The 23,603-nt window shown below is 35.2% G+C and overlaps 1 protein-coding gene across 1 annotated transcript in view; it reads left to right on the top strand.

The window, feature by feature from the left end:
- Positions 1 to 23,603, top strand: part of LOC110115774 (E3 ubiquitin-protein ligase BRE1-like 1) — a 74,148-nt gene that overhangs the window by 17,558 nt on the left and 32,987 nt on the right. Inside the window, exons 14-17 of the mRNA XM_028700275.1 lie at positions 13,694 to 13,770; positions 17,378 to 17,572; positions 17,727 to 17,799; positions 17,883 to 17,969. Coding sequence (XP_028556108.1) covers positions 13,694 to 13,770; positions 17,378 to 17,572; positions 17,727 to 17,799; positions 17,883 to 17,969 — 432 coding nt within the window. The remainder of the gene's footprint in view (positions 1 to 13,693; positions 13,771 to 17,377; positions 17,573 to 17,726; positions 17,800 to 17,882; positions 17,970 to 23,603) is intronic.

Below are 23,603 nucleotides of genomic sequence, written 5' to 3'. Positions count from 1 at the left end.
CACGTTTTTCGACGTTCCGGACTCAATTTTGACACTTCCGGAGCTCAACGGGACCTCTATGACTAAGTTTGTACAAATGTTCAATTTTTGGAACAGAATTTTTTGCGATTCGGCCAATGTAAAATTTCGGAACAAGTATTTTCAGACTACTGGAGCTACGATATCCGAAAATAAGGTGGCAACTAATATATTCTCAAAAAATTATCTTGATCCAACACGAATCTCGAGGCAGAATCGAACCGAAAACTTCAAAAAATAAATTCAGGAGCATCTGAACTCCGATTTAAGCTAGCTTATAGTCAAACTGAGCGTCTCAGAAATATGAACTCAACGACACCAAATTCAACTCGATCCGAGCCCAAGTGAGCCCAAATCAAGCACCCGAAGTGCTGTTGGAAAGCTCATACCACAATTTGAGTTACCAAACGGTCACCGATTTCAACAAGCTTATAGTCGAATCGAGCGGCTCGACGAGACGAATCCAACGAGCCCAAGATCGCCGAATTCCGACATCACTAAGGCCTTCAAATGTCCAACGAACGGTGCACGATTGTAGGATTCAATATCGGCCGTCCATTCGACCACTCTCTATTCGCCCTTGATCTCACGCCTATTTATGAGCTATGCCACTCCATAAAAACTATAAATAGAGCCCTCATTCTTCACAAAGGGGACCGAAGCAAGAAGAAGAAGAGAAGAAGTGGAGAGGAAGGAGAATCAGCTCCTCCTCGACCATCGTCGGAGTTCTTTCCGCTGTCCGAACACGCCGGGATTCTGCCGGATATTAGGGAGAACGCTAGAATTCTGCCCAACTTCCACGAGATGCTGAAATTCTTCTCAATTAACTACAGAGTTCCTTCCTGAGGCCGAAACTCCGCCCAAGTGATGTCGGAGTTCTCCTTGTCCACTAACAGACGTCGGACTTATACCCGACACCGGACCTTCACTCTTCGCCAAGTTTCTACCCGACGCCGGACTTCTACTGGTTATCGGACTTTCACTGGACGTATATCCGAAGATGGATTTCTTTCCATTGTTGGACTTCTACCTGACGTCGTCCTTCTGACCTTCATCGTCAGACACAGTCATTCCAACTTCCATCGACTACGATCCTCCTAACTTATATTGCCCGCCGACTATAATATTTCCGACCTCCATCGCCCGCTGACAACGGTCCTTCTGACTTACGTCGCCCACCGACTATAGTCCTTTCTGACCTCCGTCACCAGACTATGGTCCTCCCGACCAAACGAACATGTCAATAGTTCTTTGTATTTGCATAGTGTAATGTACTCTATAAAATGTACTTCAAGCTAAGGGCTTCTCCCAAGGAAGGGCCTTATTTGTAATCGACTGCAATACTAGTGGATTCATTCAAACTGGGTTAGGCCCCGTGGTTTTTCCCTCTTTTCAGGGGTTTTCCACGTAAAAATCTTGGTGTCTTCTATGAATGCTACACACTCACTTATCTGATTGCGTGCCGGATTTTCGTACAACGCTCAGACGTTAAATATGATATTTCTCTACCGCCGTGAATACTCCTGGACGCAACCATTCGCATTAAGTCTCTTTAAAAAAATCAGAAGAAGTGATAGTTGGGTAAACAGTTACCAACCAATGAGATATCATGTTTAAAGCATCAGCTACCTTGTTTAACTCACCAGTTTTATGTTTTATGTGAAAAGTATACTCTTGCAAAAAAGAAATCCACTTAGCATGCCTTTTATTCAAATTTTTTTGAGAGCCCAAAAAATGTAATGCTTCGTGATCAGTATTTAAAACAGATTCTCATTGGATCAAATAACATCTCAAAAATTTCAAAGCTTGAACAATAGCATAAAATTTCAAGTCATTTGTAGAATATTTGGATCGAGCATCATTCTATTTTTCTCTAAAATAAGCAATATGATTTCTTTCTTGACTAAGCACAGCACCAATACCAACATGAGAAGCATCACAATCAACTTCAAAAATGTTTTCAAAATTTGGCAAGCTAAAAATGGGAGCTTGACTCATTTTTGCCTTAATGATTTTAAAAGTTTGTTCAGCATGCTCAGTTGGACTTATCCTGTAATGAGGAAGGTTAGGTAAAGTGTCTCCAGGTATTAAATCAATATGATGTTGAATATCTCTCATCGGTGGCAAACCTATAGGCAATTCCTTAGGTGATATATCATAAAATTCATCAATTAAAGGCCGAATTTCTTTAGGAATTTGAAGAATATAATTAGTTTCCTTTCTCAAAACCAAGTAAGCTACCTTAGAATGTTTCAAATCATTTGCATTCAAAAGCAGTTCAAGAGTGTTTATTTTGGCAATTTATTATTTTTAGCCAGCGAATCAGGCACATATTTTTGAGGATAGAGAGTGAACTCCTTATTATTTTGAATCAAAGTATAAGCGTTCTTTTCTCTGTTGTGAATAATTTTGTGATCAAATTGCCAAGGTCGACCCAACAAAATGTGACAGACTTCAAGAGGCACGACATCAAAAATAACTTGATCTTTAAAAGAACCCCCAATTGTTAAGTTGACAACACATTGTTTTGTTATTGGAGCCTCACCCCCCTCCTTAAACCAAGAGATTTTATAAGATCTGACAAGTGGTTTGGATTTTATCTTAAGCTTGTCAACCATTTTTTGATAAACAAAGTTTCCAGAACTCCCACTATCTATCATAAGAGTGCAATTTTTTTTTCGACCGTGCATGTTGTCTTAAAAATGTTTCTCATAAGCCACCTATCCCCGTTGTCAATTTTAGTTGTTGACTTGTATTACCAAAACTCTTCACCTTTATCTCCCTCAACATCAATTTTTTCTAATTCAATGTCGTTTTCAAGTTCAGATTCATTTTTTTCATCTCCCTCTATTTCTTCGTTATTTTCAATGAAATTGTTTCTTGGTGGGTTATTTTTTCTACAAGCTGCAGAAAGATGACCATAAAGTCCACATTTATAGCATGACCCAATTAATCTAGGTTGTTCAGAAGGTTTAAATCCCATAATTCCCTTTCCTTTATCCGCATTTTGATTTTCAAAAGACTTAACTTTCACATCCGATGTTCCTACAGAAGTTTGAGATTGATTTTTATCCCCGCCAGTTAGTCGTCGTTTATATGTTTTCGTTATCTTATTTTGACCCCTTTCCCTTTGATATTGCTTTTCAAGTTTTAATGTCATATGATACACCTCGTCAATTTTAATTACATGATGCAAATTCAGTTGATCTTGGATTGTCCACTTAAGATCGTTGATATACCTTGAGACAGTTTTCTCTTCAAACTCATCTAAATCATTTCTTGGTTGAAATTTGTAAAACATTTCAGTGTATTCTTCCACAGATTGAGTTCCTTGTCGCAAATTATTAAATTCTTGAAAAAGTGTTCGTGCGTGATCAGATGGTAAGAATTTCCCCCTCATTTTTTTTTCATTCGTTCTCAGTTTTGTATTTTTTCTTTCCCACGTTTAAGTCTATTATTTTATAAGTTTTTCCATCATGTAAGAGCATGACCAGTGAGTTTTAAACTTACAAATTTTACTTTTCTATTTTTAGGAATTTCTTTCCAATCAAAGAATTGATCCATTTTTTCTATCCATTCGAGGAATATATCAGGTTGTAATTTCCCCTCAAAGTTGTAAACATCTATCTTAATGCCAAGATCCCAATTTCGTTGTCGCTTATTTTGGTTCATAGGGACTTCTTCGCTTTCAGATGTTTGGATATTATGTTGGTTAACGTTTAGATTAGCAAGAGTGTTAGCCATTTCATTCATCTGATTTTGCAAGTCTGCTGTTGCATCATATTTTGCTAATCCCCCGAATCATTAGCCATCTTAGATTTCAAAAGAAAAAGACTCACCAACCATGAATATTTTAACTCGCTCTGATACCAAACATGATGTAAGCAAGCTAGAAAGAAAAGCCAAGTTGGATAACACAAGGGCACTAAAACCAAACTCGATTCACTTTAGCTTGCAAATATCCAAACAAAATATTCGGATAAACGAAAAGTCAAATCAAACGAGACAAAATTATATTATGAAAATGCTATCCTCTGAACAACCGTCAAACAGTTTTCTCACATGCAACGAGAGTAGGAAAATATATGAAAATAGTGCTTAGTCTTCCAAACCGAGGGTCCACCACTGCAAAAGAGTCCAACGTTTTACCAAAGTCCTCTGACAAATGTCTCCAAAATCAATCAACAAACAACTTCCAAATTCTCTAAAAGAAAGACAGGTGGAGTGGAACTTGCGTAGAGAAGAAGAGGTTAGAAGCCAAGATAAAATAGAGAGGAGGAAAGGGGGTGGAACAAGCTCTCAAGCTTTTCTAAGAGATTAAACCCTCAGGTTTTTAGTAGAGACTTTGCTCAAATATTCAACAACTTTTTTCCTTCTCAAAACATCTCCAATTTATAAGCAAAAGAAAGAAGCCAACAATCATAACACCTCCAACCAAAACCAATCAGATTTGGGGAAATGAAAGGCCAAAAGACACCACAACAACCCCAAAATTCTGCACAGAAAACAGGAAGAAAAGCCACGGGAATCCCAGCCAGCAAGTCACGGGAAGCCCAGCCAGCAAGCCACGGGAAAGCAGCTAGAGAGGGACTTGAGGAGCCAACATAGGAAACGGGGCAGAGGATTCACGGGAAAGCAGCCAGGAGAATTCCCAAAAGACAACCAGCCATAGCTTTTATTCTAAAAAAGAAACCAAAGAGACACAAGAAGGGGAAGAAACAAGATCCACTCCACATACCTGAATTTATGAGCTAGGAAGTGCAATTACTCCTACAAATAATGAGCTAAACTTCATCTCAAGCATTAATTAGCTAGCACCAAGTAGAACCAAACTTTTAAGTTCAAAACCAAGCAGCCAAAGCCCAACCCGAGAGCAGCAATGGCTCAAATTGAAATTCAACAAACAACCCAAAGGACAAGAATGACCCAAATGCAAGCAAACACATGCCTTGTCATGCCCAAGCACATCCTACCATGATCATTGGATATTCTCCATCATTGGATAGCTTTTAAAAAAAATAAAACACAACTAATATTGTTCACATTACATCAAAATAAAATAAGACAAAATATAAATGCATCACTTACCTACAAAAAAACCTCTCACTTTTACTTATCCAAAACCTCCTTGAATACAACAACAACAACATCAAGCCTTTATTCCACTATGTTGGGTTAGCTACATGAATTTTTTTTCTCCATTTTGCCCTGTTAAAAGTTAAATTCTCATTTAAATCTAAAAAAGAAAGGCCATTTCCAATATTTTCGGAACAAGTCTTTTTTAGGTCTACCTCTATCTTTCTTAACTTAAGTAAAATCTAATACATCTACTTTCCTAATCGGGTCATATGAAGGCTGCCGCTTTATGTGACCAAATCATCTAAGGTGACTCTCTCTAATCTTATCTTCCACTGGAACTACTCCAATTGTTTCACGTATATGCTCATTTCATATACTGTTTCTGAAAGTAAATCCACTCATTCACCTCAGCATCCTCATCTCTGTAACACTTAACTGAATATTATGTTTCTCTTTTAATTACCAACATTCTGCACCATAATGCATTGCAGGTCTAACCACCTATGGGCTCCAAAATTTTGGCCCCGGTCTCCGCCTGCTGTGCTTTTTTTTTTCGAGGGAGTTTTAATGGATTAAGTTATGGGGTAAATTTTAGAAGACAGATGAGTTTATAGATAAGACACCACCTAGAGATTTCACCCTCATTTTGCGAAGACTTTATGATCTGAGTTCTGGTTTCCTATAGGCGCAAGCCCCTATAGTTAATTACCCCTCCTAATCACGAGAGAGAATTTTTGATTAAGGCTAGTCGTCAATCAGATATAGTATACCCATAGATACGTAGTATCAGACGTATAGTAGCAGCATGGCTTAAGGAATTTAAGAATTTGATAATTTTGATATTTAAAATGAAAATTTCACCATCAAAGCGGATAGTGGGGGGAGTGATGATGAACCCAATCAAGATCCCATGGTTCCGTCGTCCCGGGCCATCGTGGTGGTTATTGGTCTACTTAATAAGAGAAGGTAGTCGACCCAACCTGACAGAAAGATCCTTGTCGGCAGCCATGGGTTGTGTCGTCCAATGGGACCTTATAGACGTGGGGTGAATGTTTGTCCAAGGGGACAAATTTGTATTCACCTTAAGTTAACATAGGGGTTTGTGCCCTATCGATCATATCCTATTGATTCATATCTTAAAGATTTAATGTCACTAAAGAATGTATTGGTTCTGGCCATAACCGGTATTTCGTGGTGCCATTTGGCGGTAAAACCACTAAGTACAGAGGGCCCCGGGTTATAACCGTTTATCTTGCGGTGTCATTTAGCGGCAAAATCACCGGTCAAAGAACACGTATCACGTCCTTACTAGCAGGAGATTATTTGAGAATGGATCCTAGTGATATTTTCAATTAGGCATTAGCTCTATGCGAGCTGAAGTAAAGTTTAATTTGTTTACCCCGGCAAATTTTTACGGAGGGTAGATGAATTTTGCTTTAAGTAGTTTGATGGATTGTTTCAATTTTAAATATTTTGAATTTTGGGATGATTTTTGAAATTTTGGATTTTCGAGTATTTGGGATGACATTTTGAAGATAGTTGTGCACCCCTCCGGTTGAGATAAACCTTCAACACGGCCATCATCTGGGTGTTTGAGGTCATTTTCATTTATGGATTGAACCCTATAAACTTGTTGACAGAGGATCGGGTTCGTCGTTAGTTTTGTGTCTTTATTAATGAATTCTCATTATTAAAGGCCTTGAAGGTCTAATATGAATGTATTAAGATAAATATAATGATCGCCGCAATTGTATATTTGTTTGATATTTTGAACCCTACTGACTCCAACTTATCCGCATAAAATAACATGCTCGCTAGGGCCCATGCGGGTTTAAAACATGCTCGCTAGGGCCCATACGGGTATTTGGGGGCATTTTATAATTATATGTTGAACCTTGTTGACTCCTATTTACCTACTTATGAGGATCAAGTTCAAATCTACTGACCCGCGCAACATCCCTAGATATTACATGTGTACTCATAATATGCTCGTCGGGGCACATGCGGCCGCAAACATCGAAAATGAGATTTTAGGAGATTACCAGCCTTGTCGTAGGCACCGCATCAGGTTTCCTCCCATCGTGCTATGAGAGTGCCTATATGGGATATGCCAGTCCATCGCAAATGATGAGAACCAGAATCTGAGTTAAGGAGATTATACCTTGGTGGTCGGTGAGGTGATGTTGGCACGTAGATAGAGGCAAGAGGGCATCCTCCCTTTCTTGTAAAACTAATTATAATTGACATTAAGCAATTATAATTAATTATCTAATCATAATTATTTTTAATTAATTATAATTAATTAAAATAATTAATTATAGCTTATTACAATTAATGAAAATAATTAGTTATAACTTATAATTAGCTTTAATTATAACTAATAAACATTAATTAAATTTAATAAATTATAATTAATAATAATTAACTATTATAAATTATAATTAATTAAAATCTATTCTAATTAAAGTTAATTATAATTAAATTAAATTAATTATAATTATTTAATTATAATTAATTGTAAGTAATCATAATAATTAATTTTAATTAAAAATAATTATAATTATATGATAATCTCTCTCTCTCCCCCCTCTCGACTAGGCGGGATTTGACCGAGGAAGCGCACGGAAGAGAGAAAGTTACCTTCACAGTTAGCTCTCGTTGTTGCTTGCGATCAAGATGGCGTAACTTCCGATCCGTAAAGGACTGGATTTGATCGAAGAAGCGCACGGAAGAGAGAAAGTTATGTACACAACGATCTCCCGTTGCTACTTCCGATCGGAATGGCGTAACTTTCGATCCTCAAGCAAGGGAATGTCACCAAAGGAGCGAAGCCGATCGGCAGCGAAGAAGCATGCGAGAGGGAGAGGTCATCGAAGGAGTCAAGCGACTCGGCTAGGGCTTCGGCCGATTGAGGAATTGAGGAAAAAGGATGGCTAAGGCTTCGGCCGTAAGGGAGATCGCGAGTGGGAAGGAGGAATTGGTCGTCTCTCGTTCGCCTTAATTCCTCTTATAGACCGAAGACGGGGTACGATCGAGACACGCAAGGTGATGTTTCGGCGCCGTAATCGGCGCCGTTACAGGGAATGGGTTGCTAATTCGAGCAGGATTCGCGAGATGGGCTTCTGACTTCGGCAAGACTTCGGGCGGCTGGCTACAGATAATGATTCATACTTTTTTTTAATACTGCATAGGTCAACACCACCATCTTATAGAATTTTTCTTATGTTTGAGGGGGACTTTTCTATCACACAACAAGCCCGATGACCCATCCAACTTGAATTCTACTAATAAAATTCCCATCTATTTCACCATTACTCTGAACAATAGACCCAAGATATCTAAAACATGTACTTTTTCTTATTAATGACTTGATCACCCAAAGTCACATCCCCCCACAAGAACTGTTATTTCTATAATTACACTCAATATATTTAGTTTTAGATCTTCTCAAATGAAAGCCTTAATACTCTAAGGTTGACCTCCATAATTCAAGTTTACCTTCAACTCCCTCTCTAATCTTATCAACAAAAGAATATCATCAGGAAAAAGCATACACCATGGTACAACCTCTTGCAAATGTCTAGTGAGAACATCTATGACTTAGGCAAAAAGGTATGGGCTTAAGGCTGATCCTTGATGTATTCCAACAAAAATTAGAAAATACTTGGTCAAACCACCTTGTGTTTGAACACAAGTAGTAGCTTTTGCGTACATATCCTTAATGACTTGAATATAAGCATTGTTAACCCCTTTCTTTTATAGAACTCTCCATAACACTTCTCTTGGAACTTTATCATATGATTTCTTTAAGTCAATAAATATTATATGTAGATCCTCCTTATTCTCCCCATACTTCTCTATCAAGCCTCTCAATAAATGTATAGCTTTCTGTTACGCTTGAACCGGCCCAGGAGGGGCCGGCTGGACCCGGTTCAGCCCGGGTCTACACCAGGCTGGGGCGGAAACGCCCAGAGGAGGGGGCGGACAAGGTGGACCCCACTTGGGGCTGATTTAATTATGTGGGAGGGAAATTTTTGAATGCAAAGGGCTGTTTAGGTAATTTGTAGGAATCCTTGATTGTTAATTAGGAGGATTAGGAGGGAGAGGGGCTCATCTTGAATTTGAATCATTTTTGAGATCTAGGGTTTGTGTTCTTGGGCTCTAGGCTACGGCTAGAGATTTGGAGAGTTTTTCCTTCCTCTCGAATTGAAGGAAAGTTGTATCTTGCAAGTGCTTTTCATCCCTTATTAGAATAAAAGTGTTTGCTTTGTTTTTCTTACTTTTTTCTCCTTCGTATTCTCTCCGATTCCACTGTTTTTGGCTGTTTTTACTGTGTGGACAGCAGTTTTCATCCTAGATCTATTGGGTTTTGGTGAGAAACACTTGGAAATCCAAGTGTTTCCTATCACTTTCATAGTAGACATACTCAACATGAATCCAAATTGATTTTGAGAAATATTAGTATCACGCTGCAACCTATGCTTCATAACTCTCTCCCATAGTTTTAAAGTATGACACATTAACTTAGTTCCTCTATAATTCGTACAATCTTATGCATCACCTTTATTCTTAAAAATAGAAATCAATGTACTCATTCTCCACTCATCTGACATTTTTTGTCTTCAAATTAATATTAAAAAGTTTAGTAAGCCAAGAAGTTCCTTTATCTCCCAAGCATTTCCACACCTTTATTATAATATTATCAGGTCCAATTGCTTTTCCACAATTTACTTTCTTTAAAGCTCTCTAACTTCGGTTTTAATAATATGCCGATAAAAAAAAATCTTTATTTTCATTTAGAGTGCTAAGGTCGCTAAAGTCAACACTAAAATCTTTGCATCACATATTGCTTTCTTAGACTCCTTATGGGCCCCTTTTTCTCTTTCTCAATTATTATAATTTTTATGTTTAAACCAATTTTTATAATAAATCTTCTTTTTTAATCTTTTCTTATACATTTGATTTCACCACCAATTATTTTTACTATTTAGAATTTTTCCCTTTGATACTTTATGCACAACTTTTGCAACATTTTTGATACCATTATACTTTTTCCAACATAATATTAGCTTTCTCATGCACATACAAAATCTTAAAATCTAGTATCATACACCAAAAATATTTTTGTTAATATTCTTTAAATAACCCCATCTAATCCAAGAATAATATTTTACTTTATTTTTTATTTTATACCCCTACATCTTAAAATTCAAAACTAATAAGCGATGTTATGTACATAAACTTTCAATTGGAATAATTTAATAATCTTTGCAATCTAAACGATATATTTTTTTAAAAGAAAATAATCAATTTGAGTTTTATTATATCTATTCTTATAAGTGAGGAGATGCTCAATTCTTTTCTTAAATAAGATATTAGCAATTACAAAATCATAAGCCAAAGAAAATCTAATTTAATCTTACTATCTTCATTAGTCACTTCAAACCCATAGCCACCATGAATGCTTTTAAAATTATTTATCTCTCTACCTACATGTCCATTTAAATTTACTCTAATAAATTTTTTTCTTCAAGAGGTATCTTTTGTATTAATTCTTCTAAATCATTCCAAAATTTTAATTTTGAACCCATATTTAAACTTACTTGAGAAGCATAAGCACTTATAATATTAATAATTTTAACATCAACAACAAATTTAAAGTTATAATTCTATCTTCAATTCTATTAATTTTTACAACATTATCCTTTAAACTCTTATCTGTAATCACACCTACACTATTTTTAGTATGACTCTTATCAGATTACCATAGTTTAAATCATAAACTATCAATCTCCTTAACCTTCTCTCCAACCTATTTAGTTTCTTGAATGCATCGAATATTTATTTTGCTATGAATCATAATATATATTAATTTAATTATTTTGCCTATAATGGTACCTATATTCCAAGTTCATATCCTAATTTTAGTTTCATAGACTAGCTTCTTTGCCTACATCCGTCCATGATGTGAAAACCCTTGCCTATTTAACACTGCACCCGAGCGCCGGTGTTGCGACCCTTGCACTCTTGTTTCTGTATTCAGGCCATATAGCACGCCGCTTTCAGGGAACATCCTAGCATTATCACAATGTATTAAAGAATTCATGTCATGATTATTCGATAAGTTTTATGCTGGCTGTTGACTACCTAACGCAATCCTCCACTTTTCTCATCCAAAAGCTCCTTGAATAGTACTAAAAAGTCATCTTGTGTTGCTTGAATTGTGGAGATTACTATGACTTAATCAAATATTGAAATAAACTCCAATTTTCAGCCTCATTACTATTTTGGATAGAAATCATGTATGAAGTTCTTATTTTGGACCTATTCAACATGTATTAAGGTTACAATTTGATATCATATGTTCGTTTGTCTATTTAAACTTGTATGGAACATGTTCTTGATTTGACATTATTAAACTCTAATTTTATTGGAGTATAAATTTTAGTTTTAAATTTGATTGAATTAGCATTTTGAGAATCTCCTAGATTATACTAAAGGCACACTCATACAAAAATTATATACAATGAAATATAGTTTTATTGAAGAAACTAAAGTTCTTGAATATTCTTTGAAGATGCATTAAATTGATATGCATTGGAGAAACGTGATAATTATGGGGACTTTTTCGGCTTTTTCAGATATATATATGTATATATATATATACACATTTAATTGAGGCCAGCATTGTGAATCCAACTGATCCCTTCATTATTGTTGAATGTTGATGAGTTATTTCATAATAATATTTACTTTAGTTATTCAATTACTTGTTAGTGTTGTAACAATTTTTTATCAAACAACCATAACCTTTACAAATATTATTACAATAGTCTTGCCAAACAGTCAATAATACCAAATATTCAGCAACTCGTCACAATGCAACATAATAAGACGTCCATATCAAACATAACCTTAATTTGGCCATCCATGTATTTTTTTTGGGCTGAACATCCAAATTAATTTAATTTACTCGTTCTATGTATGATTTTATTGTACTTATTCATTGTCCTTTATATTCTCTTTGGAAAAAAATTGTGTTAGGATATGCAGATACAATTTATATCAAGAAGGGGCCTGAGCACTATTCAATTTTCTTTGAGATTAGTATTGCGTGAGAATAGTTTGTATTGCACTAATTTCAAAATAAATTCAATGATATTTAAGACTATCTATCGTGATACAAACTATCAAGATAACTTGACACAATTTTTTTTTCATTATTTTCTCTCATCATAACCTAATTCCTCTTTTTAAGTATACAATGCTAATTGAAAGTATTTGACACTCTCTAGAATTGCGTGTTTCATGTTTTATTTTTATCCCACTAATCCTATGGCTATTTCGTCTAAAACTTCCAACATTATTACAAGTAGTTCACTTGTTTATACAACCCTCTCAACTATTAGAATTACAAGTATGCCATTTCTAAGTAGTTTATACCATGAAATCTAGGTCTGAATATGTTTAGCAAGCTTTTTATAACCAATTAAAAAAAATATAAACGTAATGTTGATCTTTGATGTGATTTTACTGTGATTTGATTTGAAATTCTTTACTTAACAAATATTTTTGATATTGGTAATTTTTTTATATATCTCTATTAGAGTACACTATATCAACTCGTAGTATTCAATCTTCTACTAATCAATTTAAACAATATGAAGATATTTTTTTCCCTGTACTTTTTAATAATTGCTTTAGGATGGCATAGCTTCCAGCATTAAAAGCAGCACATGTATAATATATAGTTTTCATTCAGGAACTTATTTTCTATGTTACAATGCTGGTGCACTTCCCAAAGGCGAATGAGTTTGAAAGAAGATCATTCTTTGTTTTTTTTTTTTTTTTTTGTCTTTTTTTTTTTTTTTTTTTTTTTGGTCTTTTTTGTTGCTTTTGTTTTTAGTTTGGTTTGTAATTAGTTGTGAAATATTTTGCATGCTAGACAAATGATGTGATCCAATGCAATGTGTAATTAATCTCAACAACAACAACAAGCCTTTATCCCACTATGTAGGGTTGGCTACATGAATCCTTTTTCTCCATTGTCTTGTTAAGAGTCAATGTGTCATTGATCTCGTTAAAATAATAATGAAAATAAAATTTATTTGCAAAACTGAAGTGAAGGCCTTACTTTGAAGCTATTTTGTTGTGACTAAATGAAGAATATTTTTCTAATGATGATGATTGATATAGATATTGCCTATTTGTTCGAACTGATGCCAGCATGCTTTTCTGAGGCTCACCTGAAATAAGCAATCTATTTTTAATTTCTAAAGCCTGATTGATATCTTAGCATCTTGCTTTTCTGAGGCTCACATGAAATGAGCTATCTTTTTTTAGTTTCTAAAGCATGATTGATGTCTTACGTATTTTTCTTTTAATGTTTCTAATTCGGTTTGTATTTTCTTGTTTTCTTGAAGTTTTACTGACATACTTTCATTAAAGCTCTTACTCATGTTTTGTATTGTTGAAATTTATTCATTAAATTGTATAATATTTGTTTAAATGTTATTTAATGTAGTATTCTCTGTGTTTGAAGCACATGGTCTTTCACTAAAATCATGCTAACATAATTATCTATTTCATATTGTAGGTGGTAGATTTAAGAGAGAGTGAGCAAGAGTTGAAGCTTTTTTTGGATATGTATCGGCGTGAATCCACAGATTCTTGGTAGGAATTTATTTCTCATTAAGTTAACCATTTAATAGTTGTAGCTTTTATTTTTTTTCCTTTTCTGAAAGCATTAAATATTTTGTTTCCTTGGATGTGTCTGACTTATATATCTGAACTGTGTTGGGTTTAAGGATTTAGTATTGAGTTGCCAACTTTTCATATTACCTAAGAAATTAGTAATTGTTGGTGAAATTTTGTCATCTTCAATGGATTGTAAATTTTGTGATCGAACACGTCATAGAAAATGATACATTGTCCCGAAAGTTAATAATATCATTTCCCTAAGGACTCAATAACAAAATTTACAATTTGAATTTTACACATAAATTTTCCCTCATTTAATATTTGGTTGAATGAGAATTTTAATCAGGGGTATAGATTCACATAGGCTTCTATGGTTAATTACATCTCAAAAGTTTGTTATTTAGAATTTTTTTTATTAAACTAGTTGTTTTCTTTCTTTTGAAAATCATCAAAATATTGGCTATAGATCTTCATTTTGAAATTTATAAAATGCTTGTTTAAAGATTTTACTCTTTAGGAATTTCAAGGATGAATATATCAACTTTAAATTAGATTTTTTGGAATGAGAGCCAAATGTGCGAGTGTAGGAGTACTTGATTTTGAGGGAAAACTCAGAGGTACTCAAATTATTCTATGTTGGGCTTTACATTTTAGAATCAAATTTTGTTTAAGTTGATCATTTTTATTTAGAGTGCTGAGGCATATTCCAACGATACGTGTTGGAGGAAATGCCTGGAAGGTGAGTGCTTATGAATTGACTGGAGTTAACATCTGCCTCAAATCCTAGAACTAAGATGATGACTACTGAGGGATAGTGGCTCGAACCTAAATCTAATAGTGTAAATGGATTTATAAACTACACATCAACTGCGGTATAGTTAGCCCGATCTCTAGATTTATTGTGCTGTCTGAAAAGAGCTACCACTAGATGCTTTGAAAACTATAAAATCTGGTTTCAATGTATACGAAGAGTATAAAATATTGTTTTGTTTAGAGGATATGACTTACAACTTTGCTTTGAGGTCATGACGCCTGGCCATGTGGGTATGCACAATGCTAACTCACAATGAAATCAAATTATTATTATATAATTCTTAAGTGAGAGTTTTCTACATGTGACACACTGGGCTATGTATGATTATTTTCAATTTTGAAAAAGTTGGCTCTTTGAAAGGTGCTATGCAATTTTTTTTTTAATTAGAAAAATATTATTTCTTATAATTGATTTTAAGATTGTTTTTATTTTAATGAGTAAAACAATTAGTTTTATACTAAAAGTCTATCACATAAAATATATCCAGGCCACCCCCAAGCAAAATAGAAGAAGAAACCTAGGAAAAATTATGCATTTCTATTGCACAATTAAGTAAACAATCAATGCATGCTTTTGTATATAAAATCAATCAAGATTGGAATGTAAATAATCTCTCAATTATTATAATTTTGATTATCAGCTGAGTTTTCTGCCATTATACAATCAAGTTAAATTTATTACAGACTTGTAGGGATCTTCAAATTTTGCCTTCTAGGTAGGTCTTAAGCTTCACCTTTACTAGGCTCGTCATCTTGATCTACCTTTCCTTTAACTAAACCCCACAAGTTCATATATACATCATAAGTCCAATCAAATCAATTTTGAAAAGAAAATACTCACATCAAGGGATTAGTAAAATAGTTTGTATGACAGAAATATCACATCCAACATTGTCTAGCATTTGAAGTGCTACCACTTGAAGTGCTAAGCCCTGTTTCTATCCTATTAGACACATCTACTTTGAGGATTTAGTAGCAACTATTAGCGAGCATTTTTATTTATTATTTATTGCACCCCCACTTGGATATGACCACATGCAGAAAAGAGTATGTATATGTCTAAACTGACAAATTAGGGGCAAGTACCCACAGCGCAGACAATCTAATATTCATCATACCACAACATCAAACACATGCGTGAAAAAAATTCTAATTCTAGCATGCCTAGGAGCTGTGCACCTAAGCGTGTGCAGGCTGTGTGGTATGTCATTACAAAAGCCCTCACTTAAGGACTATATAACAAAAGTCTACTTTCTTTGTGAGTCAGCATATGCATGCCCTAAATAACTAGACATCTTGGCCTCAAAGCCAAGCTATAAGTCCTACTTTCTAAATAAAGCAACCCTCCACCCCTTATATGTATTGAGACTGGAAAACATGGTTTTAAAAGCATTTAGGTGGGTCTAGCTGGTAGTCCTTTCCAGGCAGGATAATAAATCCAGAGGTCGGGCTGGTTATGTCTCATGTGAGGTGTAGCTTATAAGCCCCTTTTGCATTCCGTTTGACTTAGGTTTGAGGCACTACCTCTGGGTAGTCTTCACCTTAATTTTAGGATCCGAGGCAAATGGTTGATTCCAATCACCATATAAGTCCTCACCTTTCGGACAATTCCTCCAATATGTGTTCTTGAAATGTAAGCCCCAACCTTTTATTGAAAATATCAACTTAAACAAAAATTAGATTTCTAAAATGTAAAGTCTAACATAGGATAGTTTGAGTACCTCTGAGTTCTCCTCATAATCAAGTACTCATACACCTCTTTCCTTTGGCCCTCATTCCAAAAAATCTAATTTTATGTTGATCCTTTCACCTCTTAAAATTTCTAAAGGTCAAAACCTTTAAATAAGACTTTCATGGATTATAAAAATTAAACTTTAACCAATGTCTAAAATGACTTTCAAAGCAAGAAAATCACTAGTTTAATCAAAAGTTTTCTCAAGCATCAAAGCTTGAGATGTAATTAATCATAGGGGCAAGCCCCTATGGGACGTCTGTACGTCAGAAATAAATAAACCCCATTCAACCAAACATTGAATGGGGGAATCTCTGTTTAAAATTATAAATTTTATCATTGAGTCCATAAAGAAATGATATTTTTATCTTTCGGGGTAATATATCATCATTTTTATGCAGTACTTAATCATAAAGTATGCAATCCGTTTGGGGACAACAAAAATTCTCTACCTCAAATTCTGATCAGACCCTTTAAAAAATTCACCAGTGGGTTCTTTAAATGTTTATCTATACTCCTATAGTTTATATAGGTCCTTTATTTTGAGGATGTATATGTGTTCATAATAACTTAAGGGTCATTTGGTGAAATGTTGAAATTACTGAACCTAATTTTTTTACGTGGTCCAAATTTGGTGGATCTATATTTAATTTCAACTCGTCTCTTTCATAAAGCATGCCCTTTTGTCTCGTTTACCTTAGCTTTTGACCTTGCCATTGAAGTGCTTTTGATTTTACTAAATCCCTTTTTTGTTTGTTTGTATTTTTCAAAATTCTTACTGAATTATGCGACATTTTTGGATATACATTTATTTGTTATTTTCTTTTTAAGGATTTATTCATCTCAGAGCTTCTAGTTTCTCATGCATAGTCTACACAGGTTTCTTTTTTGATTGAAGAACTTTGCAGGCATTTTATGTGCTTGATTTAAGCAGCATTGCATTGTGGTATTCACCCAGCATTGCATAACTTCTTATGCATATTCACAGACATTGCATAATGGTGTTCACCCAGTTGAACCTTTTTTGTTATTTAGGGATATTATGGAGTCTCGAGGCATGGAATACAAGGCATTGGCTCATGTTCAAAGTCTTAAATCTTCCCTTGACGAGCATAATTTGGATTATCGTGTAAAGGTTGCTATTGAAGCTGAGGGGAGAACACAAAAGAGGCTTGCAACTGCTGAAGCTAAAATTGCTGATTTAAGACAGAACTTGGAATTATCTCTAAGGTATAGTGCTGAAGGATACCAAATTTATGCCTTTCGAAAACATGATATTTGGTCGCTCAATGCTGTTATTTTATTAAAACTTTGTTTTCTTGATGTGGGTGATTTTTTGGATGGAGATATATGTATTTTTTTACTTGTTCATTGTTAAACACAGGCAAATAGTAAAGTCATCAGAAAATCTGACATCTAAGCATGAAGAGGGTCTAGTCTATCTTTCTGAGATTGAGGTTACTTTTATGATCCCAATCAAATGTCTTGTTCCTAATGTGTATATGCATTGAACTTATTATCTAGCTTTAAATTCTTGCAGAGTATTGGGCAAGCATATGAGGATTTACGAACTCAGAATCAACAACTGTTGCAGGAAATCACAGAGAGGGATGAGTACAATATTAAGGTGATTATCCTTAAAATCAGTAAAACTATATTCCAGTTTTTGTTTCTGCCAATTGCCTATCCTTTATAATTAGAATCAGCTTAAATAGTACTCAATTGGACCTTGTGGAAAGAGCTGCTTTTCTGAAGGAGAAAGCAGTTGTGTCGATTCTGAATGCCAGCAGTTATGCTATTTACTAGATCGTTTTACATGCCTTGAGCTGTGTTAGTTTTGACATCAGTATTCATAGCTTCTATTATTTTACTACTTCGGAAGAATTACAAATCATTAAAGATATGTATGCAACAGCTATTACTTGTGTTCAAACACAAGGTGGTTTGACCAAGTATTTTTCTATTTCAGTTGGATTACATCAAGGATCAGCCTTAAGCCAATATCTTTTTGCTTTAGTATTGGATGTTCTCACTAGACATTTGCAAGAAGATGTACCTTAGTGTATGCTTTTTGCTGATGATATACTTCTTGCTGATAAGACTAGAGATAGAGTTGAAGGTAAACTTGAATTATGGAGGTCTGTGGGCTTCGAAAGTTCGGCACCGGCCTCTGCCCGCTGTTGCTTTTCTTTTTTCGGGGAGGAGTTTTAATGGATTAAATTCTGTGGTAAATTTTGGGATGACATATGAGTTTGAAGATAAGACACTACCTAGAGATTTCGCCCTCATTTTGCGAGGACTTTATGATCTGAGTTCTTATTTTCTATAGGCGCAAGCCCTTATAGTTAATTACCCCTCCTGATAACAAGAGAGAACTTTCGATTAAGGCTAGTCGTCAATCAGATACGTAAAGATACGTGTTAACTGGCATATAGTAGCAGCATGGGCTTTTGAAATTTGGAATTTAAAGGGTTTGGATGTTGGAGGTTCAAGATTTGATATTTAAAATAGAAATTTTCATCATCTTGCAGTTAAAACGGATGGTGGGGGAATTTTGTTTTAAGTGGTTTGATGGTTGAATTTAAATTTTAAATATTTGGATTTTGAGATTTTTGAAAATTTGGATTTTCGAGTATTTGGAGTGGCGTTTTGAAATACTTGAAATTAACTCCTCCGGTTGAGATGTACGGTCAACGCGGCCATCATCAGGGTTTTCGGGGTCATTTCCATTTGAAAATATTTGCATTTTGTGGATGAACCTTGTCGACTCTGTCGAGCTGTCGACGGAGGATCAATTTTCATAGGCTTTATGCCTTTCTTGTTGAATTCTCATTGTTATAGGCCTTGAAGGCCTAATATGAATGTATTAAGACAAATATACTGGTCGTCGCAACCGTATATTTGTTTGATGGTTCGAACCCTGTCGACTCTTATTGATCCACATAAAAGGATCGGGTTCGAACTTGAATTCACCTATTGACCCGCGCAGTATCCCTAGATGGCACGTGTGTACTTATAACACGCTCATCGGAGCCCATGCGGATTTTGATTACACTTACCCCTTGTGCATCTATGTGTATAGAAATTACAGTGCATGTGCGGGGGTATTTTTGAAATATTTATAAACGTCATTTGTCCGCTTGCATGGATGTTGCAGATCCGGTGGCGTATTGTAGTAGCTTCTGAATTGACTTGTTCACTGCTTTATACAGGTAGACTGTCGTGCACTATTTGCATAATTTATGCAGGTAGATGGTAGTGCACTAATCTCCTGCTTTTGCTTGTGAATACTTGCATTCATCATGAGCTTCTATCTCTTGCCTCCTAGCATTGGATGTGAGTGATATTATTATCTGTGATTCCAATTTGTTGTTATTACTTGCGAGTATCTGCATTTGATATAATTTATTGTATCGGATGTATATATGATGCATTGCGTACATCATAATTCTTTCATGTACATTGACTAGTGAGTTGATATGTTTGCTTGTGCCTCGACTTTCAGTATAGATTGGAGATTGATATTCTTGCTTACAGGATCGATGTGAATGTTACACATCAAATGTACTCACCTGTAGGTGATATATTTAGTAAAGATCTTTGCTCCTTTAACTATGATTAAGTTATATATATATCCCTTTGATTTTCATTGCTTGTTGAGTTTGAATGCAGGTGAATTGATGCATTCATGCATATTGATCCTTTAGCATTTGTAAGAGACTACGACTTTCATTTGCTAATTTGCTGAAGTTGGCCGAGGGGATGTTGTGGTGTCTGCTGCATATTATTATTAGTCACTGGTTAAGCTACACACACCAATAACTTTTCTGTGCATGCCGGTTAGTAAGCTACTACCTTAACTTATATGTCTTTCATTGTTATCTATGAACAATTCATCAAACATGTATCAATGACCCTTCATGGTTCACATCGTTTATTGTTGTATGGTGGCATTGACATTTTCATTAGAAGTGTATTGCCTTTGCCTTTGGAGAACTATGGCATATGCAGTATAACTCTCCCTTTCTACTTACAGGTGGGGTATCGTATACATGATAAATCTCTTACGATGATTCATAGAGGCTCATATCTATCTGCTAACTATTGGTTCATGCCTGTAGATATCATCGGGAATAATCATATTTGTATCGAAAGCAAATGGACTATTTCCTTTGCGATCTTCTCATCTTGCTTGTAGACAAACTGTATTTACAAACTCTTTGCCTTCGAAACATGGCTTGTTGTATGTACGATGAATTTGATATCATTTGGTGATTAGAATGTGCACTTCCATTGATGCAATCACTTCTCAATATTCCATTAGAAGTCTTGTATTGTTAATTACAAGCATATCATTGCATTCTCCCCATGATCCTTGCTTTCATGGTTAACTTTATCATCTTGCCAAATTACAAGTCTCATTTTAAGCATTGAATTACATTCCCAAGTTGTTCATTCAATGTTCAAGTACTCCTGGTTTAGTTTGATTCAAGTCCTCATGGGTCAAATTACAAGTCCTCATTATTGTTCAAGTCATGATCAAATGAGGTTCAAATTATAGCATATCCTTTTGTATTTTTTTATTATTTAGGTTCAAATTGAATTAAAGTTCTTTATATAATTTTCAAGTTCATTTTAATGTCCACTTAAGTCCACAATCATTTAAATTGCAATCTCGAGTCCCTTAATGTCCTTTATACTTCAAGTCCTTGTCTTTAGACAAAATTTTGGTAGCCTCCCAGCGTCTTCACTGTTTAGGGGAAAAACCAAGAGGCAGCTTACCCCCTATGTCAAGAAAGACGTGCATGGTCGATGTTGTGAGACACCGCGGTCGTAGTCTTTGTCATCCACCTCGCCAAGAAAAGCGTGCATGGGTTTTTAAAAGCATATGTTTGAAAAAGCAGTTCTTTCCCCGCGTATGGGTACTTATATTTTTGCTCTGCCGCGCTAAAAAAAGAGCGCACAGGGATCGTCTGCTTCATTGTAAGCACCGCACCAAGTTCCCTCCCACCACGCTAAAAAAAGCATGCATGAGTGGTCCCTTGGCGCATCATTGTACTCTTTCTTATTTTTCCTTTTTCTTAATCATAGTTAATTTTAATTAAGTATAATTAATTATGATTAACCATAATTAAAGATAATTAATTACGATTATCACTAATGAATTATAATTAAATGTAATTTAGTAATTAATTAACATTAAAAATAATTAATTGTAATTAATCTTATTCAACTATAATTGAATACTAATGTTGACGAATATTTTCGCATCGACTCAACCCCGATCGAGCCCGACCAAGCTCGATCGCGCTCGATCAAATTCATAATTAATTTAAATTATGTCTAATTATCTCTAATAATAATAAATTACAATTAGAATATAATTAATCATTATTAATTTGAATTATAACTAATTAATAATTAATTAGAATTAAAATTAAAATCTAATTAATTATAATTATAGTTAATTAATTATAATCAAAATAATTAATTATAACTAAATTGAATTAATTATAATTAATTAAAATTAACTTTGATTAATTAAAAGGATTAGAAGAGGGATTGAGCAGGATTAATGTTTAAACCTAATAACAAGATTAAGGGAAATGTTAAGGGGTTGTTTGGTTGCCTGAATTAGAAGTGTAAAGCAAAACAAATACAGGTATTTATTAAATTGAGTTGTTTGGTTAATTTTGAACAGAACAAAAGAAAATCGTCGGATGCATTAGGCGTGTATTCTTGAGGCTGTTTTGCGGGAATTAGAAACCTGCTCAATATGAGCGGGTTACAAATTCGCTCGAAGAAAATTCCTTGGCGTCGTCGTTGCTGTTCGGCTTCATTGCTTCGCAGGAGGTGTAGGATTGCACGAAGAGGCTTCTTCAGCTCCTTCGTTCTTGTTCGACTTCGCTCCGTCGACAACGTTACCTTTGCCTGTCCGATCGGAGCTCGCAAGAATGGCTACGGCGCTTCTGTTAACCAACCTGGCGCTTCTCCTCCCTGAAGCCGCTTTGCCATCTAGGAAACGAGATCCGCTGTCAATAGTGACGATGAGTACGACGACGGAGCGGCGTCGGCCGGAAGCCGCGGTATCCAAGTCCTATCTTCCATCCCTCCTCGCCACCGGAGGAGAGACATCTCACCCAAAACCGCCGCTGTCGATTCACCGACGTAAGAAAACCAAGCTGGGTCCGACCGCTGCCTCCTCTTCCTCACCTTCAGCCTCTTCCGGTGGTGGTGGCGGGGGTGACTGGGAGCAAGAGCTTCTCAACCGGCTCAAGGAACTAGAAGATATGAAAGAGTTTGAGAGGCGCGCTCAGGAGCTGCAGAGCCGCAGCGCCCCTACCGCTGTTGAAGAGGAGGATGAGGGGGGCGGCGAAGACGAGAGCGAAGAGGAAAAGCGCGAGCGCGTCCGTCGTGAGCTCGAGAAGGTCGGTCGCTTCTTCGATTCACGAATTAAATGATTTTGTTGGATTTAAAAATACAAATTGAAGAATTTGTTCTTTACTTTTTGTCCTTTTTATTATATTTGTTATAAGAGTAGTTGGCCAAGGGCGGAGCGGAGGGAGACGTCCAAGCTAATTATCCCTAGGCCAACACTCTTTGGTGGAGAGGTGATTTTATTAGTTCTTGTAAAATTCTTGATTCATTTTTTGGACTGCTTCGAAGAGAATTGTGACGCATTTCTGAAATGCTATATGTTTGTTAGCCTAATAGTAGCATACCCGGTTTTGATTTGTTATATTGAAATCCAACGTTTAAAGGCTAATATATTCTAGGTGAGGTGCTTTATGTTTCAACGATATGCTATCTTATTCTTATTTCATTACTTTTTCTTTAAACTGATTTGTCACTATCTACAAGAACTGATGCTAGATCAATTATTTGATGCAAGGGAATTAGTTCATGATCTAATTGAAATCACTGAGAGCAAATAATTAGAAGAAAATCAATACACAAAAACATGTAGAGTTTTTATTCAGGTCTCTCTCGGTCATGCCACAAAGCAAGTTTTTTTACTTTATAAATCTTGACTCTATTTTATTTCTTTTATGAGGTTGTGAGCAATATTATGGAAGTTATTTTCAGCTACTGAATACTCAATTTGGTTATGTATGCCGGTTTTTATTTCTTTGTGTTGGTGAGGCATCAAGTAGGTTTAAAAAAGACAACCACTGCTGCAAAGTATTTATTTTATGAGAAGTTGACTTTTTTTATTAAGAATTAGACAATAAGAGATGGTTTTATTTTCAATGTATTTTTT

This window comes from Dendrobium catenatum, unplaced genomic scaffold, assembly GCF_001605985.2.
Source record: "Dendrobium catenatum unplaced genomic scaffold, ASM160598v2 fragScaff_scaffold_1482, whole genome shotgun sequence".
Taxonomy (NCBI): Eukaryota; Viridiplantae; Streptophyta; class Magnoliopsida; order Asparagales; family Orchidaceae; genus Dendrobium; species Dendrobium catenatum.
The sequence above is the reverse complement of the archived record's forward strand: the minus strand, read 5'-3'. Positions and strand labels throughout refer to the sequence as shown.